Source organism: Pipistrellus kuhlii, unplaced genomic scaffold (assembly GCF_014108245.1).
Source record: "Pipistrellus kuhlii isolate mPipKuh1 unplaced genomic scaffold, mPipKuh1.p scaffold_m20_p_23, whole genome shotgun sequence".
In the NCBI taxonomy this organism is placed as follows: domain Eukaryota; kingdom Metazoa; phylum Chordata; class Mammalia; order Chiroptera; family Vespertilionidae; genus Pipistrellus; species Pipistrellus kuhlii.
This window is the reverse complement of record NW_023425522.1, coordinates 7,144,619-7,172,260: the sequence shown is the minus strand read 5'-3', so window position 1 is coordinate 7,172,260 and position 27,642 is coordinate 7,144,619. Positions and strand designations below refer to the sequence as shown.

Genomic DNA, 27,642 nt, shown 5'->3' with positions numbered 1-27,642 from the left:
AATTTTTTTTCCACAGAGAGGAAAGAAGAGGTATAGAGAGCCAGAAATATCAATGAGAGAGAAACATCGACCAGCTGCCTCCTGCACACCCCCCACCGGGGATGCGCCCGCAACCAAGTCACATGCCCTTGACTGGAATCGAACCCGGGACCCTTCAGTCCTCAGGTCGACGCTGTATCCACTGAGCAAAACCGGTTTAGGCTCTTTTCCCTTTTCAACGTGCTCCCCTGGACCCAATGTCCAGACACTTAGCACTAGCCAGGGCTTTGCCGTTTTCCAGGCTCTTTCAAACGTACCATTCCTCCCCTTCCGCGGCTGGACGGCCGGGAGGGGCGGAGCAGAGGTTGAGCTCAGGCCTGGAGGTTTATAATAGGTGAGTGAGGAGGGCGGTGACCTCGGTGACTCCGGTCTCATTACTAGTCCCGCCGCGGGGGCGGGGAGCCCGGCCGGCGCTGCCCCGGGGCGGGACCTGCGGCCGGATTCCCGCGCGGGGCGGGGTGGCCCCGCCTGGCTCCGCCCCCGCCCGGCCCGCACTCACCTGGCCCGCAGGTAGCCCGCCCGGCTCCGGTTCGGGGCTGCCGGGGCCTGTTAGCCGCGGGCCCGCGGGGGACCCGACGCTCGCTCGGGAGGGCGCACCGCCGGGAGCCATGGAGCCGGGCCCGGGGGGCGCGGCCGCAGAGGGGCCGCCCGCGCTCCGGCCCCGCCGCCGCCGCCGCTCCCTGCGCCGCCTGTTCAGCCGCTTCCTGCTGGCGCTGGGCAGCCGCTCCCGCCCCGAGGACTCGCCGCCCCGGTCCGATCCCCAGCCCCAGCCGCGACCCTGCGATGGCGACGGCGAGGGGGGCTTTGCCTGCGCCCCGGATCCGGCCCCGGTTCCAGCCGCGCCCGGGAGTCCCGAGGAGGAGCGCGCGCCCGGACCCCTGTCCCCGCTCCCCGCCGGCGATGGGGCGCGGCCGCCGGGCGCGCTGGGCTTGAAGAACCACGGCAACACCTGTTTCATGAACGCCGTGGTGCAGTGCCTCAGCAACACCGACCTGCTGGCCGAGTTCCTGGCGCTCGGGCGCTACCGGGCCGCCCCGGGCCGCGCCGAGGTCACCGGGCACCTGGCGGCGCTGGTGCGCGCGCTCTGGACGCGCGAATACACGCCCCAGCTCTCCGCCGAGTTCAAGGTAGGCAGCGCCCGGCCCTTCTGGTTTCGCTTCTTGGAAAGAGAGTGCTCCGTCCGGAAAGGGCTTTCCCGGAGCTTTCTTTAGATGGCATCGGCCGGTTCCGCCGCGGGGGGCCGCCCTGGTTTGGAGCTGATCTGCTGTGCCAGAGCTCGCACACGTTTTCTTCGTGAACTAAGTCCTCCCAGGTATTTTAGGGGCTGAATGGAGGGAGCTGGCAGATTTTTTTTTTTATTTTTATTTTCCGCCCAGCAAACATTTGTTTAGTGCGAATGAAATCCCTAGGATGCCTGAGTCCAGGGTTGCATCCACCATCCCCGGGATCATGGTCTGCGCGCCGGGGATGCTGCAGGTCGTGAGGCTTTCTTTGGAAGTTCTTTGTATCATTTCACCCGGGATGAAAGCGGGGCGTTTGCTTGGGGTCCCACTTGGATTCAGGAGTTCCTGATAAAACTGATGCACGCGGCTTGCTTCCTGCTTAAAAAAAAAAAAAAAAAAAAAAAAAAATCCACAGCAGTTGCTGAAACCGGTTTGGCTCAGTGGATAGAGCGTCGGCCTGCGGACTGAAGGGTCCCAGGTTTGATTCCGGTCAAGGGCATGTATCTTGGTTGTCGGCACATTCCCAGTAGGGGGTGTGCAAGAGGCAGCTAATCAATGATTCTCATCGATGTTTCTACTCTCTATCCCTCTCTTTTCCTTTTTGTAAAAAAAATCAATAAAATATATTTAAAAATCCACAGCTCTGGGCGGAGAGCTGAAGCTCCCCATAGACTAGCGATGGTCGTTCTTGGGGAAGGAGGGAATCTGTCAGAGTTCATTCCTCAAGCATCACAGCTATGGAGTGTTAGCCTCGAAAGCAGCCCTTGTCACGTGACCCACCGGGATGCCCAACCCCACCTTCCACTCTCCTGCTTCCTCTAGGGAGGCACTGGGCTGCCGGAATCAGTGGATCAAACTGGTGTCATTAATACCTCTTTATGGAAGCATCGCATGGTGATCGAGAGCAAGATCTCTGAAACTTTGTGTCCTTGAGCAAATGTCCAAATCTTGCTATGCCCCAGCTTTCCTCATCTGTGAAATGGTCACTTAGGCTTTTATATACATAGATGATTGCCATAGCAGCATTGGCTAACATCTTTATCACATGGTACCTGCCTTATTACAGCACACCTTGTGGAGTTTGAGTTATATATACTGCATTTAAAACAGTGCCTAGAAGGAACTTTTTATTATTCTATTATTATACTTCCTCACCTGCAGAAACCTAGGAGGAGGGAGGATGGTAACCTCTGTGTACTTTTCTCATACCAGATGCATTCTCACCCAGTTACTGCAGGGATGGGAGCGGTTCCAGGAGTAGCTTGGAAAAAACCTTCCAAATTACTAATCACCCTTGGTGACTCACCAGGAGTTCTGTCTCCTGTTCTGGAACTCTGAAGGCCTAGGAGCTCCTGGTGAGCCTTGGGGAATGGGAGGATAATTAAGTTGCTAATGTCAATGAGGGAGACATAATGTCGGGTTTCCTGGGACTTTCTGGGTTAACCAGCCTTGGAGAGAGTGGAGGATCCCAGAATCCATTTTTAAAAATATATATATTTTATTGATTTTTTACAGAGAGGAAGAGAGAGGGATAGAGAGTTAGAAACATCGATGAGAGAGAATCATCGATCAGCTGCCTCTTGCATACCCCCTACTGGGGATGTGCCCGCAACCAAGGTACATGCCCTTGACCGGAATCGAACTTGTGACCTTTCAGTCCGCAGACCGATGCTCTATCCACTGAGCCAAACCAGTTTCAGCAGAATTCGGGGTTTTAAATGTTGCTGATTGAAATCTAGGTGAGCTCCTCTTATTTTACAGATGAAAAAATATTCATTCATTCATCTAACAAGTGTTTCTTGAGTGTCCAGACACTGTAACAGGCACATGGGACATGCGAGTGATGAGCATAAAACCTGATTCTGGGGCTGCCTCCAGGAATTTACAGTCTGTGGGAGTGATGGTTGGTAATCACCCAGGCACATGGTGAGAACTGGTGGGAAGTGCTAGAAAATAAAAATACAGGGAGCTGTGGCAGTTCTGGCAGGAAGCTGTGATATGACTGGGGAGGGGGAGTGTAAAGGGCAGGACGGCTTCCCAGGAAAGGTAACCACTGAGTTGAGTTTTGGAGGAACAAAGGGTCAACTGAGGAATGGAACTGAAAGTGCCTGCCACTGAGGTTTGGGCTGAGGAGCTAGGCAGAATGAATGAATGGTTACATGACTTCATGAAAACCTATGCGATTGGGGGTGAAAGACTGGAGAGAATTGGTTGGGGACAAGCTACATAAGGTTTTATCCAGGAGTTTGGTCTTCAGGAGGGATTTGTAGCTTCAGACAGAGGAAGGAAGGAAATTGAGAGGAGTTACCCAACCCCCTCCTGAGCCCTGAGTCACCCAGCCCCCTCCCTCCCACACACAGCAGGACCACTCTCTGTTTTAACAGCAAATGAATACATATATTAAAAAGATCCTGTTTACGACATTACCCATAATACTTTGCTTTTCTGATGCTATGGCTAACTATGTGTATGCTATAAGAAATTGAAAAGTTCAAAAATGTAAACAATGATCTGGAACTCCACTAGAGACAGCCATCTCTAGAGATAATCATAATAAACATTGATGTGCTTCAAAGCACATGCAAACAATTGGAAGTCCTGGCTTTGTAGCCTGCCTTTAAAAAAACCATCACAAGACCTGCGATACTGAGACTGTCGATCTGATAACCAAGAGGGCCACTAAGACTAACAGGAGGGAGCACATACAGAGTGGAGACCTGGACAAAGGGATGATTCATGTCCCAGGCGGGATGGAGCAGGACAGCACGAGATTTCTCATGCTACTCAGAATGGATCGCAATTTAAAACTTATAGGTTGTTTATTTTTGAAAATTCCCATTTAATATTTTTTATCTTTGCTTGACCTTGTATAACTGAAATTATGCAAAGCAAAACCAAGCATAAGAGAGGACTACTGTACATCATATTGGTTTGATACATTTATAATACAATAATAGAGGCCCAGTGCATGAATTTGGGAGCCAGAATTCAGAATGCTTGACCACTGACTGCTGGAGGTGTGAGAGGGTGTCTGAAAGGGGACACGGACATGAAGAGGAGGAGCTGATTGGAGAGCTTTTCAGCTGGCGGGTCGGCTGCTCCCCAGAGGCCACGTGAGGTGATGGTACTGAGGATGTAGGTCGGAGGGTGGCAGATAAAATACATGATGCTCACCAGTTAAATTTGAACTTCAGATACAAATGACTTTTTCATATAAAGGTATCTCAAATGTTGCATGGGACATATTTAAACTACAAACATTATGCATTGTTTATTGCTTATTTATGATTCGCTGTATTCGCTCAGTCTGGCAGTCCTACAAAGGGCACAGAAGCTGGAGGGAAGGATCCAAACTTGACCATCCAGTGAGCCAGACCAGTGCCACTGGAATATATAAGCTCAGCACCAGCATTTCACTGAATGAAATCTTGACTTTTGCTTCATCCCATCCTAAAGTTCCTTTAAATATATATTTTGTTGATATTTTACAGAGAGGAAGGGAGAGCGATAGAGAGCTAGAAATGTCGATGAGAGAGAAACATCAACCAGCTGCCTCTTGCACACCCCCTACCGGGGATGTGCCCGCAACCAAGGTACATGCCCTTGACCGGAATCGAACCTGGACCTTTCAGTCCGCAGACCGACGCTCTACCACTGAGCCAAACCGGTTTCGGCCTAAAGTTCCTTTAAATTCCAAGGAAATATTAAACGAAAGAAAAAGAATAGAGCCCAGGCCATTGGATTTGCTTGGCAGTGGCGAGGCTTCTCTGGGCCCACAGCCTCGCTCAGCCCCTTTGCTGGGTGTGAGCAGAGAACAGCGTTGGGGGGTGAGGGGGTGGGGGCAAAGAGGCCTGATGCCTGAATCTCAGTCTCAGGGTTGGACAGATTGCCATGTACTGTGTGCACACACAGACAGGAGGCTTCGCTTACACTTAGCATTAAAAACAAAAACAAAACAAAACAAAACAAAAACGCTGGAAAGGTGCTTAAGAAACTGCTGAGAACAGCCTTCCTGTGGGGAGGGGTATGCAGGGATTGAGAATGAGTAGAAGGAAGACACCGCATTACTGTCCTTTTAAAAATAGTTTTGAATTTTTTTTTAAAGTACATGCATATGTTACTTTTTGAAATTAAGTTTTAAAAAGCTGAAATGTGCATGTGCACAGACACGGACATAGCTGTCACACAGTTTAACAGGACAGCACAAAGGGAGCAGGGAATCGGAGTGTCCCGGAGGCAGGAGTCCTGTCCTGCTCACTGCCGTGTCCCCATGCACATGGTCGGCCCGCCGTGAACCGTTCATGAAGGAATGAAGCTTGAAAACAATCAGCTGTAGGAAGAGAAGTCCGCACTTCGGTTTCACACGTAGGAGAAGGGGCAGTGCCAGAGCCATGTGCATGTTGAAGGTGTTTGAGGGAGGCTGCCTCCCTTTGCCAGGTGGTCACTCACAGAGAGATTGAAGCGATGGGAGAGCAGGACATCGCTGAGGGAGGCGAAGGCAAGGAGCTGTGCACCTGCAGGTGTCAATAGCCAGACGGACAGAGCAGGTGCCCAGTGATCCAGAGAGGACAGATGGTCACAGATGGTCAACAGAATCAAACTATTCCACAGGGACCAGACAGGCCTTCCGTTAGCAGTCTTTCTGCAGACCAAGGTGCCTTCTCTGTACAGAAAACCCTGACAGCACCTGGGACCCTGCTCCACAGGGCACACGTTAGCAGGAAAGACTGCTGAGGAGGAACCGCTGGTGGCCCTGGAGCGGGTGGGCCCTGACAGTGGGAGGCCAGGGCGACCCTCCGGTTTCCTCCTCTCCTTTCAGAATGCTGTTTCCAGGTACGGCGCCCAGTTCCAGGGCCACGCCCAGCACGACGCCCTGGAGTTCCTGCTCTGGCTGCTGGACCGGGTGCACGAGGACTCGGAGGGCTCGTCCCGAGGGCCAGGGTCCCCGCAGGTCAGTTCCTCGAAACAACACACTGTACTTGGTTTTCTTTTCTCCGCTTGAATATTTACTCCGCTCCTGCAAACTGAATCTTGGACTTCAGAGTCTTGCATCCCTGCGTGTCCTGGCTCGCGCGCACAGCAGGGTCCCCGCGTCTTTTTCTTAGCTCCTTTCTTTCTTTTTTCTTTAAAAAAAAAAAAATGTTTTATTGATTTTTTTTTTTTTACAGAAAGAGGGGAGAGAGACAGAGAGAAACATCGGTGAGAGAGAAATATTGATCAGCTGCCTCCTGCACACCCCCTAGCAGAGATGTGCCCGCAACCAAGTTACTTGCCCTTGACTGGAATCGAACCTGGGACCTTTCAGTCCGCAGGCCAACGCTCTATCCACTGAGCCAAACCTGTTTCAGCTCTTAGCTCCTTTCTTAGACGATGCACTTCCTCCTATGTGGTACTGTCCTCTAATCCCACTGATAGGCCGAAGAGGTTTCCTTTTGGGTTACCGTTTGAAAGATCGCCCGTTGTCAGTATTCCGTGCATCAGTGTGTGCACCTGCAGCCCGGGTGCCACTGCTTTCTCAGCTATGCATCCTACAGAGCAGGGATTCCCAGTCTTTTGGTCTCAAGACACAGGATGGATGATCTTTACATGTGTGTGCTTAGCCTTCCAGGTGGCGGGGAAACCCCAGTCCTCTGGGCGTGAGAAAGCACTGACTCGTGTCAGAGCCGAGCTCATGGAGCCACCAGCGTGCGCTCGGTGGGCTTTGCTCATAAGGGTGGATGTCTGGCTCTGCTCTCCTGCTCTTTTTTACCTCTCCCTCACAGAAGTTAAAAGCCAGTGAAATTACTACACCATGAGGGAGCCAGGGTATAACAATACCCGTGAATAAGCCACTGTCATTTAAAACATGGCTCACAAGCCGCGGTAAATAACCAATCACACGTTATTTTACTGCATCTCAAAGCTGACCCAGATGCAGCCATGAGAACTGCTTTACCTGTTTTTGTTTTTGTTTTTTAAATCTGAACACTATTTCCATCCCACTTGTGAATTAAACACCCTTTGGAAGTGTTTTAAGTCTTTCAACCATCACCTTCCCATCCTTTCATTATTTGTCTGGAGCCCATCAGTCATCCTATATAATAAAAGGCTAACATGCAAATTGTCCCTTCGACCAGGAGTTCAACTAGGGGGTGGAGCCAGCCAACTGCCTGTGGCCCCTCCCTCCAGCTCCCCCGTCTATGCCCCTGCCCCCAATCAGGGTTGGGGTCAGCCAGCCAACCTCCCGTGTCCTCTCCTCCCAGCTGGCCCACCTGATAGCCCTAATTGGGGTGGGCCGGCCGGACCCCATCCATGCACAAATTTGTGCATGGAGCCTCTAGAAAAGAATAAATGGCAGCCCTTTCCAGTGTGGCTCAGTGGATAGAGTGACGGCTGCATATGGAAGGGTCTTGGGTTCAATTTCTGGTCAAGGGCATGCATGTATTTAGGTTGCAGGTTTGTTTTCCGGCCCTGAGTGACAGGCGAGAGCAGGGGAGGCTGTTGGCCAGAGAGAGGAGCCTGCCCAGCTCTTAATTTGACCTGATTGAAACCAGGCAAAGCCTTTTTCTCCGTCTGGGGTCTACGCCGCCCCATGAGGTCTGCGGTGAGAACAGGGCCACCTGCGGAGGCCTGGCTGCCGGGCTGCAGGGAGGGAACAGGCTGCTGGGATGGGTCGGCAGGAGACCTCATTTTCCCTTTCCCAGAAGGAAAGGGACTGACTCTCTGTAACTCTGCACAGCTTTCTCTTTGAGGTTATTTCAGCTTCAAAACATACAAAAGCCATGGCATAGAGCGAGGTGTACGGAAACGAGCTCTTTCTTCTGTGACTTTAATGGTTCTCTGCTTTCCCTGGCAGAGAGGGCCCGTTTTGTTTTACTCTCCTGTAGGCGCACACAGCAGGTTAGCTGAGAGCAGTGTTTTCCAAACTTCTCTCATGATGAGAATACAGATTCTAAACTTAGAGCACTAGTTAAGTATACAATTTTACCTATATGTTCCCAGAAATTCTATTGTAGTTTAGCACTTCTTAGTTGGGATTCAGGAATCTGTAGTTTAACAACTCCACCAGGTGATTCTCATCAGGAGAGAAGTTTGGGAAACACTGTCTTAGAGCAGTGGTCGGCAAACTGCGGCTCGAGAGCCACATGCGGCTCTTTGGCCCCTTGAGTGTGGCTCTTCCACAAGATACCACGTGAGGACATGCACGTACAGTGCGATTGAAACTTCGTGGCCCATGCGCAGAAGTCGGTTTTCGGCTCTCAAAAGAAATTTCAATTGTTGTACTGTTGATATTTGGCTCTGCTGACTAATGAGTTTGCCGACCACTGTCTTAGAAGAAGAGCTGCTCCTCCAGAGGTAAGGAAGGGATGAGGCTTGGGAGAGGACCAGGAAGCTGACGCGCATTAAGCACCTACTGTCTGCCAGGCAGGACACACAGGTCATCTTTTCTGATTTTATTGATGGCGCCCTGAGGTGGTTGGCACACTCCTGTTCTTTTTACAGGTGGAATGAGGCCAAGACACGGGCAGGGCCCTGGCAGAGGGAGCCAGCCGGGTCTGACCTGTATAGTCCATGCTCTGTGCGAGCTCCCCTGCCACCCCTCCCCGAGCCATGCTAAGGATTTCCTCCTTCCACGCCCCACCCCTGGGTGACCCCGTCCGCTGCTGTTCCCTGTGTGCTACATTGTCACCTTGATGCAGAGGCGGCCTGTGCCATGGTGGGTGTTTAGATAAGAACGGGACTTGTGAGAAGGCCGAGGGGTGGCATGGGGAGCACAGGGCAAGCTGAAGACCTAGGTGTGGGCTCACTGAGAGCCGGGCAGCTCCTGGCAGCTCCGGGCGGGTGGTCTCTGTGGCGGAGCTATTCTGGCCTGGACTCTGCCAGCATCACTGTCTCCAGCCCTTTGATCGCTCTGCTTGTGGGTCGTCGACTCAGTTTAGCTTGGGGCAGCTGCCTGCCCTTCGGTAAGGGAGAGCTGATTAGAGAGCCTGCCCACCTCTGTTCCCAAAGGGGGGCTACTCCCAAGAGGAGGAGTGAATCCCAGGCAGCCAAAAATACCACGTGCGCCCTGCATCCGAGCTCTCTCTGCTCGGAGCCCTTCGCTGCTCTGTTGTCAGATGTCCCTTCCCTGACCCACTTCCTCCGGCTTCCGTTCATGGGACAGGCATTCGCCAGGCCCTGTGTCCAAAGCTTGAAGCTGGTCCTGCGTATCCGCTTCCTTTTCTCCCTCTGTTCCACCATCAGGTGCTCAGCGGTGAGCTGCGTGCACAGGGTGTCCGAATCCTTCCCTCCTCTTCCTCCTTTTTACAGCTTCTCCTCTGGTTCACCCTGTTTCCACTGGACCCTGGAGCCTCCAAGCCTATGCCATAGCTCAGACTTGCCCTTCTTCCTCCTGCCGAGTGAGAGCCACCACTCGGTTCCAAACCATCCACAACCTGTAAACAGTGCCTACTGTGCCAGCCACTGTAGTGTTTTATATCAACTCGTTTCCTCTCAAGAAAGTCCCGTCAGACAGACGTTATCATTTTCTATCCCTTTATGACAGTTGGGGAACCTTGGAGCCCAGAGGGTGACTAACCAACCCCTTGGCTCAATGCCAGTGCGGGGGTTTGGACCCAGACAGTGCGCCTCGAGGTCAATGTTTAACTCCCCTGCTATGCTGCTTACTGAACCAGACAGTCTTCTCTGGGGCATGGAGGGCCCTGCCCAGCGTGGCTCCGGACTCGCTCTCCAGCCCTGTTTCCTGCTTCCCTCTGCACATCCTGTGCTCTGGTCAAAGGGGGCTTCCTAACATAGTAAGAGTGGCCATTCTGAGTACTTGTTGCTTTTATTCGCCCCGCTATTTTGTTACGCAAAATTTCCAGCACATGGACAAGTTGAATGACATATGAAGTGAACACCTCACACCTACCCCCTAGAGCCTGTCATTTGTATTTAACTGAAATTGCTGAATCACATCTTATCCATCTAATTCATTCTTCTCTCTCCTCATCACTCCCTCGGGTTTCCTCATCTTGTATTTTTGGTGCGTTTTAAATTAAATTTCAGACATGGCTGCCCTTCACCCCAAACCCTTCCCTCTTCCTGGCTCTTTGGAGGAGATGCTGGCCTTGGGGACTGCAGTGATGTGGCCACAGGCCACAGCATTCCTGCAGCCATGAGGCGTTGGGAGAGGCAAGGGATGTCCAGAGGAAGTGTGGCCTTGTCAGCAGCACCTTGATTTGGGGTGAGTGATGTTGATTTTGGATGTCTGCCCTCGGGGACCGTGAGAGGATACGCGTCTGTTGTTGGAAGCCACCGGTGTGTGGTGATTCGCTGCAGCCACAACAGGCAACGTAAACATCAGGGGATGCACGGAGATGCAGTAGACCCAGCTGTGAGTGAAGGAGGCTTAGGCGTTAGTCTCAGGTGCGTGGTGGCCATGCGGGGGCTGGCTCACTGGGAAATGCGGACAGACAGGTTCAGTCGGTGGGAACTCTGGCTCGGACGGACATGTTCGGAGTCATGGCAGCGCGCCCCAGTGAGACGTCCTGGAGGCATCTGTTCACACGAGGCCCATTGGATGGAGATAAAGAACCAGGCAGTAAACGCAGGGGTAGTCATCAGGCTGGGTGAGTGAGTGAGTGTCTGCCCAGGTTCATGCTGCAGTTCTGCTCTTCCAGCGCCTTCTCTGTCGTGGGGGACTAGGGAGGTGAAGAGGTGGAGGGAGCGAGGGGCTGTGGCAAAGGCAGCATTGGAGGCCCAGGCTCTGCAGAGTCCAGGCCTGGGAAGGGCTGGCCGCCCAGGAGGAGGCCGGGACTCTGGTCTGGAAGCGGTGGCGTGGTGGGAGGTGTATTATAATAATCGGCTCCTTTCCTCCTTTCTTTGCAGCTTCAGCCTGAAGGCAGTAACACCCCTGAGAACCACCTGCCACCATCAGCTCCGCATTCTCCAGGTCAGAGCTTTGTGCAAAGCCACTTCCAAGCACAATATCGGTAAGGAGGGGATGTGTGGAGAGTCAGCAAACTTCTGTGCTGGACACGGCCTGCCAAGGCCAGATTTACCCTGAGATTACAAAGCAGCTCTTTCCCACTGTTAATCCAAACAAACCACTCACTCTTCGGCTCTGACCTCTAGTGCTTCTCCCTGTCCTTCTCGCTGGCCTCTGGGCCTCCCATGCCCCCAGAGCGGGGGCCGATGTCAGGGTGGTTCCACCGAGTGTGAGTGGGGAGGCCAGGACCTCCCCAGCGGGCAGGCACAGGGTGAGGCCCTTCCTGTTGGTTCCTCATTGCCAGAGAGCCCAGTTAGAATTAAAGTTGTTATGAGTTCATGGTTTCTAGAGGTCATAAAAAATATATATAGTTTCATAGCCTTTGACTTCAGAAAAGTTCTCCTTTGACTGTTCAGAGATTATGTAAGGAGGAATAGTTTCAAGTATTGCAATGTTGTTGTTTTTTTTTTTTTTTTTAAATATATTTTATTAATTTTTTATAGAGAGGAAGAGAGAGGGACTTTTTTAAAACGCCGCGGGACACGAGACAAATTGTCAAAAATCGGGACTGTCCCGCCAAAAGCGGGACATCTGGTCACCATAACTCTTAGAGCTCCCTGAAGCACACGTCCTGCTTTTGCTTTTGCTTTCTTTGTACTTCGTCCCCTTCAGCTGCTTTCCCACCTCCCCTTTTCTCAAGGGAAGTGCTGCTGCTCCTTCAGCTCCATGGGAACTGCCCTCTTCGATTATGGACACCACACTGGTTTGAAAACCATTTTCATCTGGATGTTGCAGCCAATCTTTTTCAAAGGCGTGCTTTTCTCTGAGTGTCCCCTGTGTCACCTGTGCCTCTGACTGCCTGGCTGTGAGTCAGAGGCTCCCAGGACCTCGCCTCAGAGTTGATGGTTTGCTGGAACGACTCTCAGAACTCGGGGAAGCGGTGTACCTACTGGGTTCCCAGCTTATTCTAGGAGGCTGCAACTCGGGGACAGCCAGACGGCAGAGTTGCACGGGCAGACCGTGTGGGAGGTGCAGGCCTTCGTGCCGTCCTGGGGCACCCTCCCCTCGCAGCACCCCCACATGTCCCCCAACCTGGACGCTGCGAGGGTAGTGGTCGGCAAACTCGTTAGTCAACAGAGCCATATATTAACAGGGCAACAATTGAAATTTCTTTTGATAGCCACTTATTTTTTTTAAAAATATATTTTATTGATTTTTTACAGAGAGAAAGAAAGAGGGATAGAGTTAGAAACATCGATGAGAGAGAATCTTCGATCAGCTGCCTCCTGCACAACCCCTACTGGGGATGTGCCTGCAACCAAGGTACATGCTCTTGACCGGAATTGAACCTGGGACCCTTCAGTCCCCAGGCCGAAGCTCTATCCACTGAGCCAAACCGGTTTCGACGAGAGCCAGATTTTTTAAACTTAAATTTCTTCTAACGCTACTTCTTCAAAATAGACTTGCCCAGGCTGTGCTATTTTGTGGAAGAGCCATACTCAAGGGCCCAAAGAGCCACATGTGGCTCGTGAGCCGCAGTTTGCTGACCACGGTGCTAGAGTTTTGTGGGGGTATTGTTATAGAGGGGCGGTTGTGAGCTCAGCATCTGCCTGCCTGCCTTCCCCCAGGAGGTGGGGGCCTGGAAGGTCCCCCCCGCCCCCATCACATGGTTGGTCGCCCTGGTAACCAGCTCCATCCCGGGGCTATCTAGGGGCTTTTCAAACATCACCTCCGTAACATAACTCCGATGTGGCTGTAAGGGGTTTGTTATAAATAACCAAAGATCCACCTTATTGTTGCTCTTACCGGGGCATTTCAAGGGTTTAGGAGCTCTGTGCCGGGAGCAGGGGTGGAGACCAAACACCTGTTTCTCACTAAAGTCACAGCATCACGAAGGGTCCACCCAGCCCGGGGAGTCAGGGAGCCAGTCAGACCCTGAGCACTGCTCGTGCCCTCCTGGTAGGATGATGAGTAGGAAGCGAGGGGTTCATGCTCAGAAATGTCCTGGTGACAGCGAACAACACCTGCTTTGTGCCTGATAATCTATAGCAAAGAAAAACAATTGCTGAAACCGGTGTGGCTCAGTGGATAGAGCGTCAGCCTGCAGACTGAAAGGTCCCAGGTTCGATTCTGGTCAAGGGCATGTACCTTGGTTGCGGGCACATCCCCAGTAGGAGGTGTGCAAGAGGCAGCTGATCGATGATTCTCTCTTATCGATGTGTCTAATTCTCTATCCCTCTCCCTTCCTCTCTGTAAAAAATGAATAAAATATATTTTAAAAAAAAGAGAGAAAGAAAAAGAAAAATAGTAGCTGGGGACGCCCTGCAGGCTGGGGCTTCTCAGGTCCGAGCAATGATTTTCTGCGGCGTCCGTGGGGGCCGGCCCCGTGGTGGTCCCTGAACGGTGGTCCCCTGAGTATTTGGCTTTGGCTGGAGAACAGGAGGAGGAACATTGTCAGGATGCTGGAGCGGTGGAACGAGAGGGAACATAATGAGCTCTTCTGTGCGATGATGACCACGGCCTAACACATGTCCAAGTTTAACAACCGAGGATTGAGGTTTGGCTGGAGGTGCGAGTGTGTGTGTGTGTGTGTGTGTGTGTGTGTGTGTGTGTATTGCTTCCCACTCTTTGTAGCTTACCCTGCAGACAATCTGGTCTGGTCCCTGTCTCAGGCAGAGGAGCGTTAGAAGGCTTTCTCAGGACAGATCTCGGAGAAGTGACACCTGTTTACGTGTCATCGTCATGATGGCTGGCGGAGTCGACATTAGCTCCACGCCGGTGAGCGGGGGAAGCCGGACAGGTCTGAGGTGTGAAGGGTGCATTTGGCCGCCTGCAGAGACAGAGTGGTGAGCTGTTCAGTGTCGGAGCCGCGGGCTCCTTCCTGGCGTTTGGAACCGGGGGAGCAGAGCAGTGCGAGGTGGCAGCTGACCGCTGGGCGGTACAACAGAAGCAGGCGACCTGAGAGCCCCCCGCAGGGAGATGGGGGGTGCACACTGCTGGGCAGCGGGCGGTTTCCTGCCCCTTACCCCCCCCCCCCTCCCCTCCCCCGCCGGGGCCACTGGGGGTTACCGGGACAGGGCGGTGTGAATGTCCTGGAGGGTGACAGGGCCCCTCAGGCCGGCAGAGGGGTCGCTGAGAACGTCTGGAGTTTCTGTAGGAGTGACACTGCCCCTCTCTCTGTTGGTCCCACTCTGTCCTTTCTCCTCTTCCTCTGAGAAACAGCTGTATTTCACATCCTTCCGGTAGCTTATTGTACCCGCAATAGGTTTTCTTTATCCTTTAAAGATAAAATTAGACCCTGGTATGTTTTTTCCAATCCACACATCTCCTGACAGAGATTCGTGGCTCAATATAGAGGCCTATACTGAGCCAGTTTTAATAGATTAAATAAAAAAGAAAAGTCTCTGAAACTGGTTTGGCTCAGTGGATAGAGCGTCGGCCTGCAGACTAAAAGGTCCCAGGTTCAATTCCAGTCAAGGACATGTACCTTAGTTGCGGGCACATTCCCAGTGGGGGGTGTGCAGGAGGCAGCTTATCGATGATTCTCTCTCATCGATGTTTCTAACTCTATTCCTCTCTCTTCCTCTCTGTAAAAAAATCAATAAAATATATTAAAAATAATAAAAATAAAAAAGTCAAAATATTCCTTTCCATTTGTTTGCTTACGTGTGAGACAGGGATTTGGAAATTTCCCAACAACACAAATGCATTCTCCAGGCCTCTGCTGTGTGTAGGTCCGTGGTGGGTGACATGGGAGAGGACTGGAAGGGAAGCGGGATGGTGAGACCCCATCCTGCCAGGTCCCCCTGGTGGCCGGAGCTTGATGTCTGACACACAGCTTTTTACCAAACCATTATCTTGGTTTTTCTGAGGGCTGGTTTATCAGAGGCCGTGGGAGGGAGTGAGCCTTGCATACGTGGAGTCTGTTTTAGAAATCAGTGTTGGCGTCCGTAGGCTTGTATCCAGGAGGGCGACCTGCTAGGAGCGGACCAGGCGGGTTGCCGGGGGCAACATCCCAAAATCTCCCAGGTCCTTGCCTGTCCCTCTTTTCTGTTTTGTTTGCTCAACAGAAAACCCATCTAGCAGGGCGGGTGCTTTCCACGGAGTTGGGAACCCTGTTTTGTTTGTTTGTTATCCTCACAGAAGGATTATTTTTTCCATTGATTTTTTTAGAGAGAGTGGAAAGAAGTAAGGGAAGACATAGACACACACATCAATTGGTTGCCTCCCACAGGTGCCCCCACTGGGGCCGGGGATTGACCCAACATCCCAGACATGTGCTCTTCACCGGGAATGGGACCTGCCACCTTTCGGTGCATGGGTGGATGCTCTGTCCACTGAGCCACACCAGCCAGGGCGGGAACCCTTGGGCTGTCTAGTGGAGGGAGCAGACTGCCAGTGGGCTGCTGTTCCATGTTCCCAAGGAAGTCCGTGTAGCTTTGGGATCAGGAATATAGCATCCAGAAATCCCTTATGTCTTGGAAGAAACGGAGCATTTTGTGATTCAGGAAGGAAGTTGGAGCACGCAGGTGGAATATGAAAGCTAACTTTTTTTTTTTTTAAAAAAAATATATTTTATTGATTTTCCACAGAGAGGAAAAGAGAGGGATAGAGAGCTAGAAACGTCGATGAGAGAGAAACATCGACCAGCCGCCTCCTGCACACCCCCTACATGGGATGTGCCCACAACCAATGTACATGCCTTTGACCGGAATCGAACCTGGGACCTTTCAGCCCGCAGGCCAACACTCTATCCACTAACCAAACCGGTTTCGGCAGGGAGAGTTAACTTTAAAAGGGCCTAAAGACTATAAATAACGTAAAGTTTCAGCCTCAGAGTAGCATTGTCAGGGCTTATGGCTGGGGAACAGCCCACTGTGTGGATATTCTACGTTCTGTTTACTAACCCATTGGTGGTCACTTGGGTTGTGTTCACCCTTTGACTGCAGGGAATAATGCTGCTAGGAGCATTTGTGTCCAAGTATTTGTCTAAATATTTGTTTTTAGTTCTCTGGGCATTTACCTAGGAGTGGAATTGCAATGGTAATTCTGTATGTAACTTTTAAAAAATATATATATTTTATTGATTTAAAAAAAATATATATTTTATTGATTTTTTACAGAGAAGAAGGGAGAGAGCTAGAGAGCCAGAAACATCGATGAGAGAGAAACATCGACCAGCTGCCCCTTGCACACTCCTACCGGGGATGTGCCCGCAACCAACGTACATGCCCTTGACTGGAATCGAACCTGGGACCTTTCAGTCCGCAGACCAACGCTCTACCACTGAGCCAAACTGGTTTCGGCTTATTGATTTTTTTTTTTTACAGCGAGGAAGGGAGAGGGAAAGATTGTTAGAAACATCCATCAGCTGCCTCCTGCACACCCCCTACTAGGGATGTGCCTGCAACCAAGGTACATGCCCTTGACCAGAATCGAACCTGGGACCCTTGAGTCCATAAGCTGACCCTCTATCCACTGAGCCAAACCAATTAGGGCAGGTATGTGACTTTCTGAGCAGCCACCAGACAGTTCAGGTGTGATCACACGTCCATCTCTGTTCTTTGCCCTCACAGATCTTCCTTGACCTGCCCCCACTGCCTGAAGCAGAGCAACACCTTCGATCCGTTCCTGTGCGTGTCCCTGCCCATCCCCCTGCGCCAGACCAGGTATGCGAACGCTGTGCCCGGTGCCCTCGACCTCCCTCCTCCTCTGGGGAGCCTCTGGCCTTGCAGCTGCACTTGTCTCTCTTACTTCTCAGCCAGTGCTTTTCCTAGAAACCAGCCTTAGAGCTGGCGACATTCAGTGACTGAATGTGACAAGTAAAGTGAATGGTTGCTGTGTCCTCTCTTAGCTGAAGAAGGAGTTATACTCAGTGTTTTTGTTTATCAGCACCTGGCTTATATCTATGGCCTGCTGAGAAGCTGGCGTGGACCAGTGGGTACCAGTTGGTCAGATGGGCAACCCTGAGAAACCTGTCACCACCTGCCTTTCCTTGCTTTATTCCCACTCCTTTCTCCTGTTTGTGAAGGTGTAGGAAAAGGTTTCTCTAAGGAGCAAAGGAAAAGGGACAGGGTGATTGAGGGAGAGGAGAAGAAGAAGAAAAGAGGAGTCAGGATTAGGCCAGAGCCACATGGGGCCCAGCGTTATGTACGGAGGAAGCGCCGAGTGCAGGCTTCCCGGCAGCGGGTCTTCACAGTGACATAGGACCTGGCCGGCGTCAGCCTCACGGAAGTGTAGTGAGCTCCCAGATGGGGCACCTTCACTGGCATCCAGACGGTGGCATTTGCCCATTTGGCCTGCTGACTGAAGAGTCCTGGGTTCAATTCCAGTCAAGGGCAGGTACCTCAGTTGCAGGCTCGATCCCCAGACTTGGTAGGGGGGGCACGTGCAGGAGGCAACCAATTGATGTGTCTCTCACAAAGATGTTTCTCTCTCTCTGTCTCTTCCCCTCCCTTCCACTCTCTAAAAATCAATGGAAAAGTCTCCTTGGGTGAGAATTAACCAAAAATAATAATAATAAAATTAGATGGTGGCATTTCTTCCTGAGTTCCCCACCTCTGTTTATACTGTTTCTCTTGCTCTCTGTCTGTTGAGACCCTCCATCTGTAGGATGCAGAATTTAAGAAAGGAAGGAGGGCAGCATCGGCAGTGTTGAACCAGACTGAAGGAGAAGCTTGAATATTATTATTAGTTAACAAACAGAACCTTGAGACTGTAGATCTGTGTTGTGATTATTAATCAAATACCTTTTTAAAAAATAGATATTTATTGACTTCAGAGAGGAAGGAAGACGGAGAGAGAGACTGAAGCATCAATGATGAGAGAGAATCATTGATTGGCTGCCTCCTGCACACCCCACACTGGGAATTGAGCCCAAAACCCAGGCATATGCCCTTGACTGGAATCAAACCTGGGACCCTTCAGTCCATAGGCTGACGCTCTATCCACTGAGCCCAATCAGCTAGGGCGTAAATCAAACACTTTTTATTTTTAACTTGCTGGAAGAGTACTCAGCTGGTATCTGTGGAGAACTGGCTCTCCAGTGCCACCTGATGACAGTGTACCTGAAATACAGTGACCCACCCTGGAAGCAGAGAGAAGCCCAAGTGCTGAACTTGACCTCATGTCAGTGGTGTTGGTGACTGTTCATCTCAGTTCTTTCTTATTTTTCAGGTTCTTGAGCGTCACATTGGCCTTCCCCTCTCAGAGCCAGCGGTTCCTGCGAGTGGGCCTGGCGGTGCCCATCCTCAGCACTGTGGCAGCCCTGAGGAAGATGGTCGCCCAGGAAGGCAACGTCCCTGTGGATGAGGTCTGATGGCTGCCTGGGCCTGGTCGCTGGAGGGCGGAGTGCTCACTGAGCCAGCTGTCTGGGTTGCTTAGGCTAATTTCTGGTTCTCAGGTGACACCAGTATGATTCATGAATTTCTGTTTGATTAGTCATCCTGGTGTCTGTGATGACGAGGTCTTGACCTCTCTGGGCATTTGCATAGACTAACCAGAAAAAGATAGCACCTTTGCCTTCCAAGGAGGTGGTGGTGATTGCAACTACAGTAATGCCACAATTGCTACCCCTCAGCAGTGCTTAATAAGCTCTGGTACTTCTCTATGAAATTTATTTTCATGGCTAATTTAATTCTCACAACATCCTGTGAAGTAGACACTGCAGTTGTCCTCATTTACTACTGAGCAAAGAAGAGGCATGAGAGGTTGGGTGACTCGCCCAGGGCCACACCGCTGAGCCAGGATTTGAACACGGATTTCAGAGCCTGAGCCACTATTCCGTATTTGCACTCCCAAGAATAGGAGCCAGGCCACGAAGGGATAATCAATGAAATGTGAGGACCACTGAGAGAACTGAGGATGTGGAACACGAGACGGGAGCTTCGGGGGAAAGTGGGATTGGGTATGCTCTACCTCTTTGTTAAAGGAGCCTTGGGTTCTCTGTGACTTTGGAGGGCAGAGCTTGTAACAGGGGTCCCCTCCACCCCCCCAAAAGGACGGGGTAGAGGTGATGGTGGTGAGAATCACTGTGGCATGAAGAACGGGCCTTTAATTGTGATTCAGTCACTTTCTAGCGTTCTGACCTTGGACAAAGTAATTGGTCTTCTGTTTCTTTATTTGTGAAAGGGAAATTTTGTACTTCCTTAAAGACCTCATGGGATTATTTTCAAATTAAAAAACACACACCTTTAACCTTTTTGTTAAGGAATAGTGCACATGCAATAAGTATACATGCTTTAAGGTTAAAATCTGTTGACATTTTCCCTGCATGTACATCCTGTAAGACACTATGATTACCGAGCCTTTCCGTCACCCCAGTGCTCCTTCCTGCCTCCACCCAGGTCCCTCTCTCTGACCTGTACAGTCACCTTATAAGGATCTCAAGTGGGTAAAACTCCGTGTTTCTTGCTTTGCGGTCTATGGGGGTCTATGGAGAGAATGAGAGAGAAGAGAGTAGGACAGTAGGTGAGAATCGTGGGGGGGAAGGGGAAATCTAAGATAATAAAAGCTTAATATGCTAATTAGATTGGACGTTCTTCTGAGACAAAGCTGGGGCTGCAGCCACAGCTTCGAGGCAGCTGCCTCTGCTGCGAGGGGAGGGATTGAGGCAGCCGCAGCTGCAAAGGCCTATTCTTTTTTTCCTCTTTAATTTTTTTTAAATTGATTTCAGAGAGGAAGGGCAAGGGAGAGAGAAACATCAATGATGAGAGATAATCATTGACTGGCTGCCTCCTGCATGCTCCCTACTGGGGATCAAACCTGCAACCCAGGCATGTGCCCTTGACTGGAATCAAACCTGGGACCTTCAGTCAACAGGACGATTTTCTATCCACGGAGCCAAACCAGCTAGAGCTGCATGTTGACATCTTAATGATAACCAGTAAGAGCATAGCATTATAATGTATATGTCCCTTACCTGAAGAGATGAAATGAAGAAAGATTGCTCAATAATATATATGTCCCAAGGACCCCATGCCAGTGTCACCATACCCCCAGATAATAGGGCATATATAGTTATTGCAATATTATTGACTCTATTCCCTATGCAGTACTTTACATCCCCATGACTGTTTTGTAACAGCCAATTTGTACTTCTTAATCCCTTCACTTTTAGATCTCTTATTTGTTAAGGTCCCTCGGAGAAATCGAGGTGGAAAACGATCCTTCTCATTCCAGGTGATCCTGGTTGAACTGGGCCCCAGTGGACTCCAGCGGTCTTTCTTTGACGAAGACGACCTGAACACGATAGCGGAGGGAGATAACGTGTACGCCTTCCATGCTCCTCCGCCGCCTGGCCAGGAGGCACTTGCAGGTACAAGGTGCTTGAATATTGTGGGTTTCGGGTTTGAGAGAGTACTCATTGGGTCCTGAGGCATAAGGCGTTTAGTTTTCCTACTGGGAGGCTTATTTTCTCTGATATTTATTGTGCAGAGGGTTGATTACTTTAAAATATTCAATGAATACAGGGGCTTTCAAGACCTTCGTGAGTATCAGAGTCACCCGCAGGGCTTGTTTGAGCAGATTTCTGAGCCCTACCCACAGGGTTTCTTTCTGGTTCTCTAGGCCTGGAGCGGGGCCTGAGAATTTTCAAGTGAAACAGGTTGCCAGGTGATGCTGCTGTCCTGAGAGCACACTCTGACGGGCATTAATCAGAACAGGTGCTGGTTAGTCTTTGTGTTCAGCCTCCAGAGATTCAAGGTCTGTGCCTAAAGTAAACATTTTATAAGTTCGAGTGGCAGGTGGCCAAAAAGGTTATAAATGACTTTTTGTTAATAGTTCCACTTTCCGATGCTTGGCTTTCCTAAACTTTGGATTGGCTAAGATGGCCATTAGCCGACAAGCTTGCATGGCAGGCCAGTATACATTTTGGCTCCATTAGTCAGTCAAGGACCCTGTGCCAGTGTCACCATCTCCCCAGATAAATCCTGTGCCCAGCATGGCATCCTCAGCGGGCCTAGGTGACAGGTGTGGGGACAGGTGTCTACGGCGGTTCTGGGTCAACAGAGAGACTCTGGGCAAGGAATCTGGCACAGGACATGGGCTGGCCCTGATTACGCTGTAGTTCAGTGAAACAAGCCCTCATTTCAATCACAGGGGACACATCAGTGCCTCAAAAGTCAAATTTTGAGAACCGATCAGAACCTGAGGAAAGTCCAGATCCCCTACTTCCCCAAGGGTGTGTGGTTCTTACGTTGGCTTTCGAAGACAGTGGGTATTCTGTGGGTCCGAGCAGGCGTACAAGCGTCCACAGTAATTTTGGAGCATTTTTCACATTGGCTTTGAAAAGTGTTTGTTAAAATCTCTGCCCTCATTTTTTAACCGTTTGTACTCCGCTGTCCCCTCTCAGGGGACATCGGAATTCTAGCATATCATTCGGATGTCCCCTCTCAGGGGACATTGCAGGTTATTAGTGATTACGGGGAATTGAGTTAATTCAACGCACGTTTCCGCCGTTAGCGTCGAGTAGCTGGTAGCCAATGTCCAGAATGGTTCGGAGTGCAAAGGGTTAAATTACTGGCTGAACACAAATTCTCTACTTATATTTTATTTTATATTTTTTTATTGATTTTTTTACAGAGAGGAAGGGAAAGGGATAGAGAGTTAGAAACATCGATGAGAGAGAAACATCGATCACCTGCCTCCTTCACACCCCCTACTGGGGATGTGCCCACAACCAAGGTACATGCCCTTGACCGGAATCGAACCTGGGACCCTTGATTCTGCAAGCCGACGCTCTATCCACTGAGCCAAACCAGCTAGGGTTCTCTACTATTTATATGATCTTCGTGTGCCAGGTGCTGATGGCACAAGTGCCAAGAACCTTCTGTCTCTTCCCCTAAAGTGCTCCAGTGTCTCCTAAGGCTGGTTAAGAGAACGAAAGCTGAGAGAGAAGCAGGGTTGTGACCCAGCGAAGTAGCCCCTTGAAGAATACAAATGTAGTTCTCTCTCTCCAGCTCCTCCACCTGGCCTGTCCGTGTCCCCTCGCTTGGCAGCCCATGCGGGTCAGCGGCTGACCCTGCCTGCCCACAGGGAGAACAAGGTGCTAATCCTCTGCTGCAACCTGGTGGGGTCAGGGCAGCAGGCAAGCAGGTAAGTTTCATTGCATCCTGTTTACGTGACGTCTGGGATGTGTACACGTGTACTTGGAATTCTGTCTAGGATAATTCTAATTTGATTAAATGAAACACCCATTTTCAAGGTTAACCAACTAGGAATAATTTTAAGCAGATGGCAGACATTGTCCTTAACAATTAAACATTGAAAGCTTCTTAAACTAATTTCAGGAACAATCATTCTTGCTTTCACCACTATTATTTTGTACCGCTGGCCTGATGCATGAATTCGTGCATGAATTCGTGCACGGGTGGGGTCCAGCTGGCCTGCTCCGATGGGGTCCCTTTGGGCAGGACTGGCCGTGGGGTCTAATGCTGGAAGCCATAGATTACCCGCAGCTGGATCTAATTATACTTGAAGGATGGCCAAAAGAAAACCCACAACAGAACTGTTTTGCATTTCACGTGCCATGAGATGAAATTGTTAATGTGTTGCTTGCAAACCTATATCAAGATGGATGTTGGCCCTTGAATGATTTCTGCGTTCTTCCCGGGGCTCTGCCCTCAGTTTCCTAATAAGATCTTCACGTCTGTTTGTTTAAAAGGTTTTTTTATGTTCCTACCCTTTGCTATTGCTCCTGGGAGCCTCTGGGATGCCCCTTATAAAGAGAGAGTGAAAGCTCACCTAATCTGCAAGGCATAGCAATTTCCCAAAATCCCCACCCGGCCTTTCTACATCCCTCAGCAAAGGGCCACCATCCCGTTAATGCTTAGGTCACCTTTTTGGCTAACTTGGAAGGTCTCCTGGGGCTGTGGGCTGTAGAGGGAGAATTCCACACCTTGGCTGCAGTATCAGCAGTTCCCTCTGGAGACTCCGTTTGGGGACAGAAGGGATTGATAATTATTTTCTTGTGCTTTCACTAAATGTACATGCACCAGGGACCCAGGCAGTGATTTAGGAGTGTTGGGGGCTGATCAGGCTGCAGGCTGTGATGGCCGGGGTGGGGAGGGGGGCACTTGGGACCTGGATTAGGCTGGTTGGCTGCTGCAGTGTGCATCTTAGCCACTAGTCATTTTGGTTGTTCCATTGTAATGGTCGTTGGGCTTTTATATATAATATATAGGTGGTGTACTGAGGCTTGGGCAGTATGGTAAGTCAAGGAAAAAGAAACTGGCTCTGTAATTGTAAGGATATACAATTACAACTATTTGCAGATCCACTGTCCAGAGAACCAAGAACTTGAAATGATTAAAGTAACAAGAGAGTTCAGAAAAGTGACTGGTTACATAAATAATACACAAAAGCAGAGACTTTCCTTATATAGTCCAAATAAAATGTTTAAAAGATATATGGCTCCAATAAAGAAGTTTTAGATTGACAAAATGTAAAATTTATCTGGACTAACAAGCTTGTAAGAATAGTCAGAAAATATTGGGGGAGGGAAAATGAAGGAGAGGGATTTTCTATTAGAACATAATGAAGCTGTGCTTATTAAACTATTGTGATACAGGTAGAAGAATAGATATTTAAATCAATGGAACAGACTAGGTCAAAATATATTTAAGTATTATAGGATAGAAATGGTATAATTCATATTACTAGGCAGGAAATGAATTATTCTATATAAAATGCCAACTTAATTGATTTCTTTTTAAATTTTATGTAGTCAAGGTTTTACTCTCACATGTGTAAATTCCAGATTGATTAGAGAGGTGATTATAGCAAAGGAAACCATAAAATAGCTTGAAGATAATGGAGGGGCATATTTATGTCTTTGGGTGGGGACTATTTTAACACTTAAGTCAGGGTCTATAAAAGAACAGGATAATGTAAATACATTCACAATTTTGAACTGAAAGCAAATTTGAAAGGCAAAGCACCGAGAAGAAACATTGGCGTCATGTGACAGATGAAGGATCCAGATCCATCATATAAAGCCTAGCTCTCAGATAGGTGAGAAAAATACTCTTTTAGTAAAACGAGCTTCAGAGATTAACATGCATCTCCAGAAGAAACACAAGCTGAGGTTACAATATGCCACTTCATGTGCCAGAAGAAGAAGTTCTGACTGCAGCAGCAAGATGCTATTCTTACCCTTTCGGGTTGTCAAAGGCGTTTCGGAGATTGGCGATACTCATTCTGGGCAGCTTAGGTCTTGCATTTCTACTGCTGGGACTTTATCCCAAAGGAACAATTAGTCACGTGAACCCTGAGGTGTGTGTCTAAGAGTACATGCCGTCCTGTTATAAGCAAGCGCTGTTCAAATAAAAAGTTGGAAGCAATCTGAATGCCTAAAACCGTGTTTCCCTGAAAATAAGACATCCTCTGAAAATAAGACCTACTTACAGGTTTCTTTCTGAGTGAAATATAAGGCATTCCCCCTGAAAATAAGCCCCCCCCCACCCCCGCTAAACATGAGAGATTTGGTCCACTGATTCTGAAAGAAATGGAGTCACAAGAAATTCACCAGGAAATTCAGAAATTGAATTGTTATGATGATGTTCCAGAAGATGACATGATTGTCATTGAATAAATGAGTAAATTCTTGATACTGTAGGATTCACAGTTTGTCTGGTTTGTGTTGACAACTACCGTACTACCATACTATATACAGGTAATAAATTTCCTTTATTTTCATTTAACAATAAATGTGTACCATATTCTTCTTCATGGAAAAATAAGACATCCCCTGAAAATAAGACCTAGCACATCTTTAGGAGCAAAAGTTAATATAAGACATTGTCTTATTTTCAGGGAAACAGGGTAGTAGAGGACAAGGCAAATAGCCCGATCTGTCTACACAACAGTGGGAGGCCCAGTGCCGGTCCTGACCCAGCACCTGAGACTTGTGCAAAGTTTATTCTACAGCTTCACATTCTTTCTTTTTAAAAAAAATACTTTAATTGATTTCAGAGAGGAAAGGAAAGGGAGAGAGGGAGAAACATTAATGATGAGAGAGAATCATTGATCGGCTGCCTCCTGCATGCCCCGCATTGGGGATCGAACCTGCAACCTGGGTATTTGGAATAGAACCCAGGACTTTCAATACACAGGCTGACGTCTATCCACTGAGCCAAAGTAGCTAGGGCAGCTTCCCATTCTTCACCCACGGACTCCTCACAAAACCGTGTGTGGTGTGGTCCCAGGACAGTCAGCAGTCAGGGATGTGCCTGGAGTTCCCATGGCTGAGCCGGAACTGACCCATCGGGTGTTCTCAGTCTGTCAGTGTTGGGCATGAAACCTCCTCAGGGATGAGGATATCCCGATGCACAAAGCAGCAGTGCCGGGGCCGGTTCCCTCTGGCTTTATCTCTGCCCTGCTCCCCTCTGGCTGCAACGCTCTCCTGCTCTGCTCCTCTGTGGGGAGACAGTTTCCCAGCCGCTGAGCACGGCAGCATCTGCCAGCCCTGCAGTGTCTCCTCGGCCTGTTCCCACCTCAGTGTCTCCAGGGGCAGCAGGGTTCTCTGACGGGCAGCGTTGCGTTATGCCTGGTGTTGAGCTCGGAGCCAGTGGAGAGGAGCCATGAGAGAGCCAAGGTCACACGTTTTGGTTTTTCCTCTGCGGAAATAACCCGATGTCCTTGGATTTTCAGGTTTGGGCCACCATTCCTGATCAGGGAGGACAGAACCATCTCCTGGGTCCAGCTGCAGCAGAGCATTCTCAGCAAGGTCCGCCATCTCATGAAGGGCGAGGCCCCGGGGCAGCAGGTCAGTCCGCGTGTGTGCACGTATGGTAGGTCAGTGCGAGTGTGTGTGTGTGTGTGTGTGTGTGTGTGTGTGAGTGTCTGTTTGAGGGGGTGGAGATGGGGTGGGAAACCGGGAGTAGCTCAGGAGAAACCAAAGTTTGCTATTCATAAGTATTCACGTTATTGCATAAAATAATTTTGATTTACGTGCAAGGAAATAACCAATTTATGACCCATAGCGGCTCACTCTTCACGGCCTTACAAAATACCTTTCGTGGACAGAGCTTTTTTCCTCGTTAAATCTTACAAAACACCGTTGGAATAAAGAGTGGGATTGACATTCTTCTTCTCACTTTGTACATTTATGGCTTACCGTAGGACAGCTTATTGTAACAAATTGTAACTTTTATGTTTGCACCAAAAACTTCAAGGGACTTCGGCTATAATCTATGTGGAAAGTTAAAATGGATGTTCCTGTCCATATATAAAGCCTAGTTTTGAAATAGTTTTGTCCAGTTTTTGAATAACTGAGAGAGAAACTCAAGGGAAAACACCTTCTTGCCTTGCATTTATTTATTTCAGGTTGGTAGTTTTCAGTGAAAACAACATGTTTTGAAACCAATTCCTGTAGCTCCTTTTAGTAGTAGAAACCATTCCCATGGCTGCCTGCCCCAGGAGATGTTGACATTTTTAGGGACAGGTCAGTAGCTTTGGTCCCCCTCCCCCACCCTCTCCCCTCAGCTATTCTCTTAGAACTTTTCATTTGGGGGATGTACCAAACTTAGTGATAATTCTTCATAATTCACGTTGCTTCGTGCTCAGGAAAAACCATACATTTAATTTAGGATTTACTCCAAATACCACTTTGTTAAAGACCTTCCTCCCTGCATTGGTACCCATCATGAGCTCTAAGGGACTTTGCTCTTGTTCTGCCCAGCAGCTCTGCCAGAGCCCAGATTAGAAGCACGGCGTCTCTCTAAGTAGGTCACAGTATCTAGGAATAGCTTTAGCTTCCCTCCAACCCCGTGCCCCTGATTCTTGAAAGTGGGTGAATCACCGTCATGTGAACATTGAACCCAGCCGGCCCATTCTCCGCTGAACACACGTGGGCCTCTGCCTCTGCACCCTGCGGACATTTTGACTTTAGAAACCAATCAAGCAATCGGTGGTGCCAGCAAAATTCTACTGCAGGTCACCTCCACCTCAGCTGTGGTCGCCTTTCCGGTCGTTGGTAAACGTGTGGTTGGAAGGGTTTTTTGTAAGAATCATGTATGCTGAGTGGTTGGATGTGAGCTTCCCATGCTGGCCCACCCGAGTCACTCAGAAGGCTTTCAGTAATGTATTCAATACTGGCTCCAAAGGCTAATGATCATTTGGAAAGCACACATTCAGAATTCATATCCTTGAACGGAAGAGATGAAAAATAGTGAGCGTATAGCAGAGGTTCTAAAGTGAATTTCTCCAGCCAAGGAGAGAGGACAGGAAGGTGACTCTTACCTAAATGACCCATTTGCTGGACAGGCTTACCTTGCGTGGATTAGGAAAAAAGAGAGTTATCCTTGTCGAGGCATGTTTATGGTGGCTGTGTAAACTCTCTTTGAGTGCAGGCTGGGTAAGCTGCCGCCACACAGTGCCGAGGCCTTGATGGTGCTGTGTTGCCATCCAACCAGCAAAGCTCAACCGTGAGTG

The 27,642-nt window shown here is 49.6% G+C and overlaps 1 protein-coding gene across 3 annotated transcripts in view; it reads left to right on the top strand.

Annotated features, from left to right (window-relative positions):
* Positions 1–519: 519 nt before the first annotated feature.
* Positions 520–27,642, top strand: part of USP43 (ubiquitin specific peptidase 43) — a 44,802-nt gene continuing 17,679 nt past the window's right edge. The window contains exons 1-8 of one of the 3 annotated variants that reach the window (XM_036452193.2): positions 520–1,166; positions 6,082–6,213; positions 11,112–11,215; positions 16,788–16,880; positions 18,388–18,523; positions 20,392–20,527; positions 22,170–22,305; positions 25,861–25,975. In XM_036452193.2, coding sequence (XP_036308086.1) covers positions 648–1,166; positions 6,082–6,213; positions 11,112–11,215; positions 16,788–16,880; positions 18,388–18,523; positions 20,392–20,527; positions 22,170–22,305; positions 25,861–25,975 — 1,371 coding nt within the window. In that variant the 5' untranslated portion in view covers positions 520–647. The remainder of the gene's footprint in view (positions 1,167–6,081; positions 6,214–11,111; positions 11,216–16,787; positions 16,881–18,387; positions 18,524–20,391; positions 20,528–22,169; positions 22,306–25,860; positions 25,976–27,642) is intronic. The other 2 variants (XM_036452192.2, XM_036452194.2) reach the window with 2 other exon arrangements.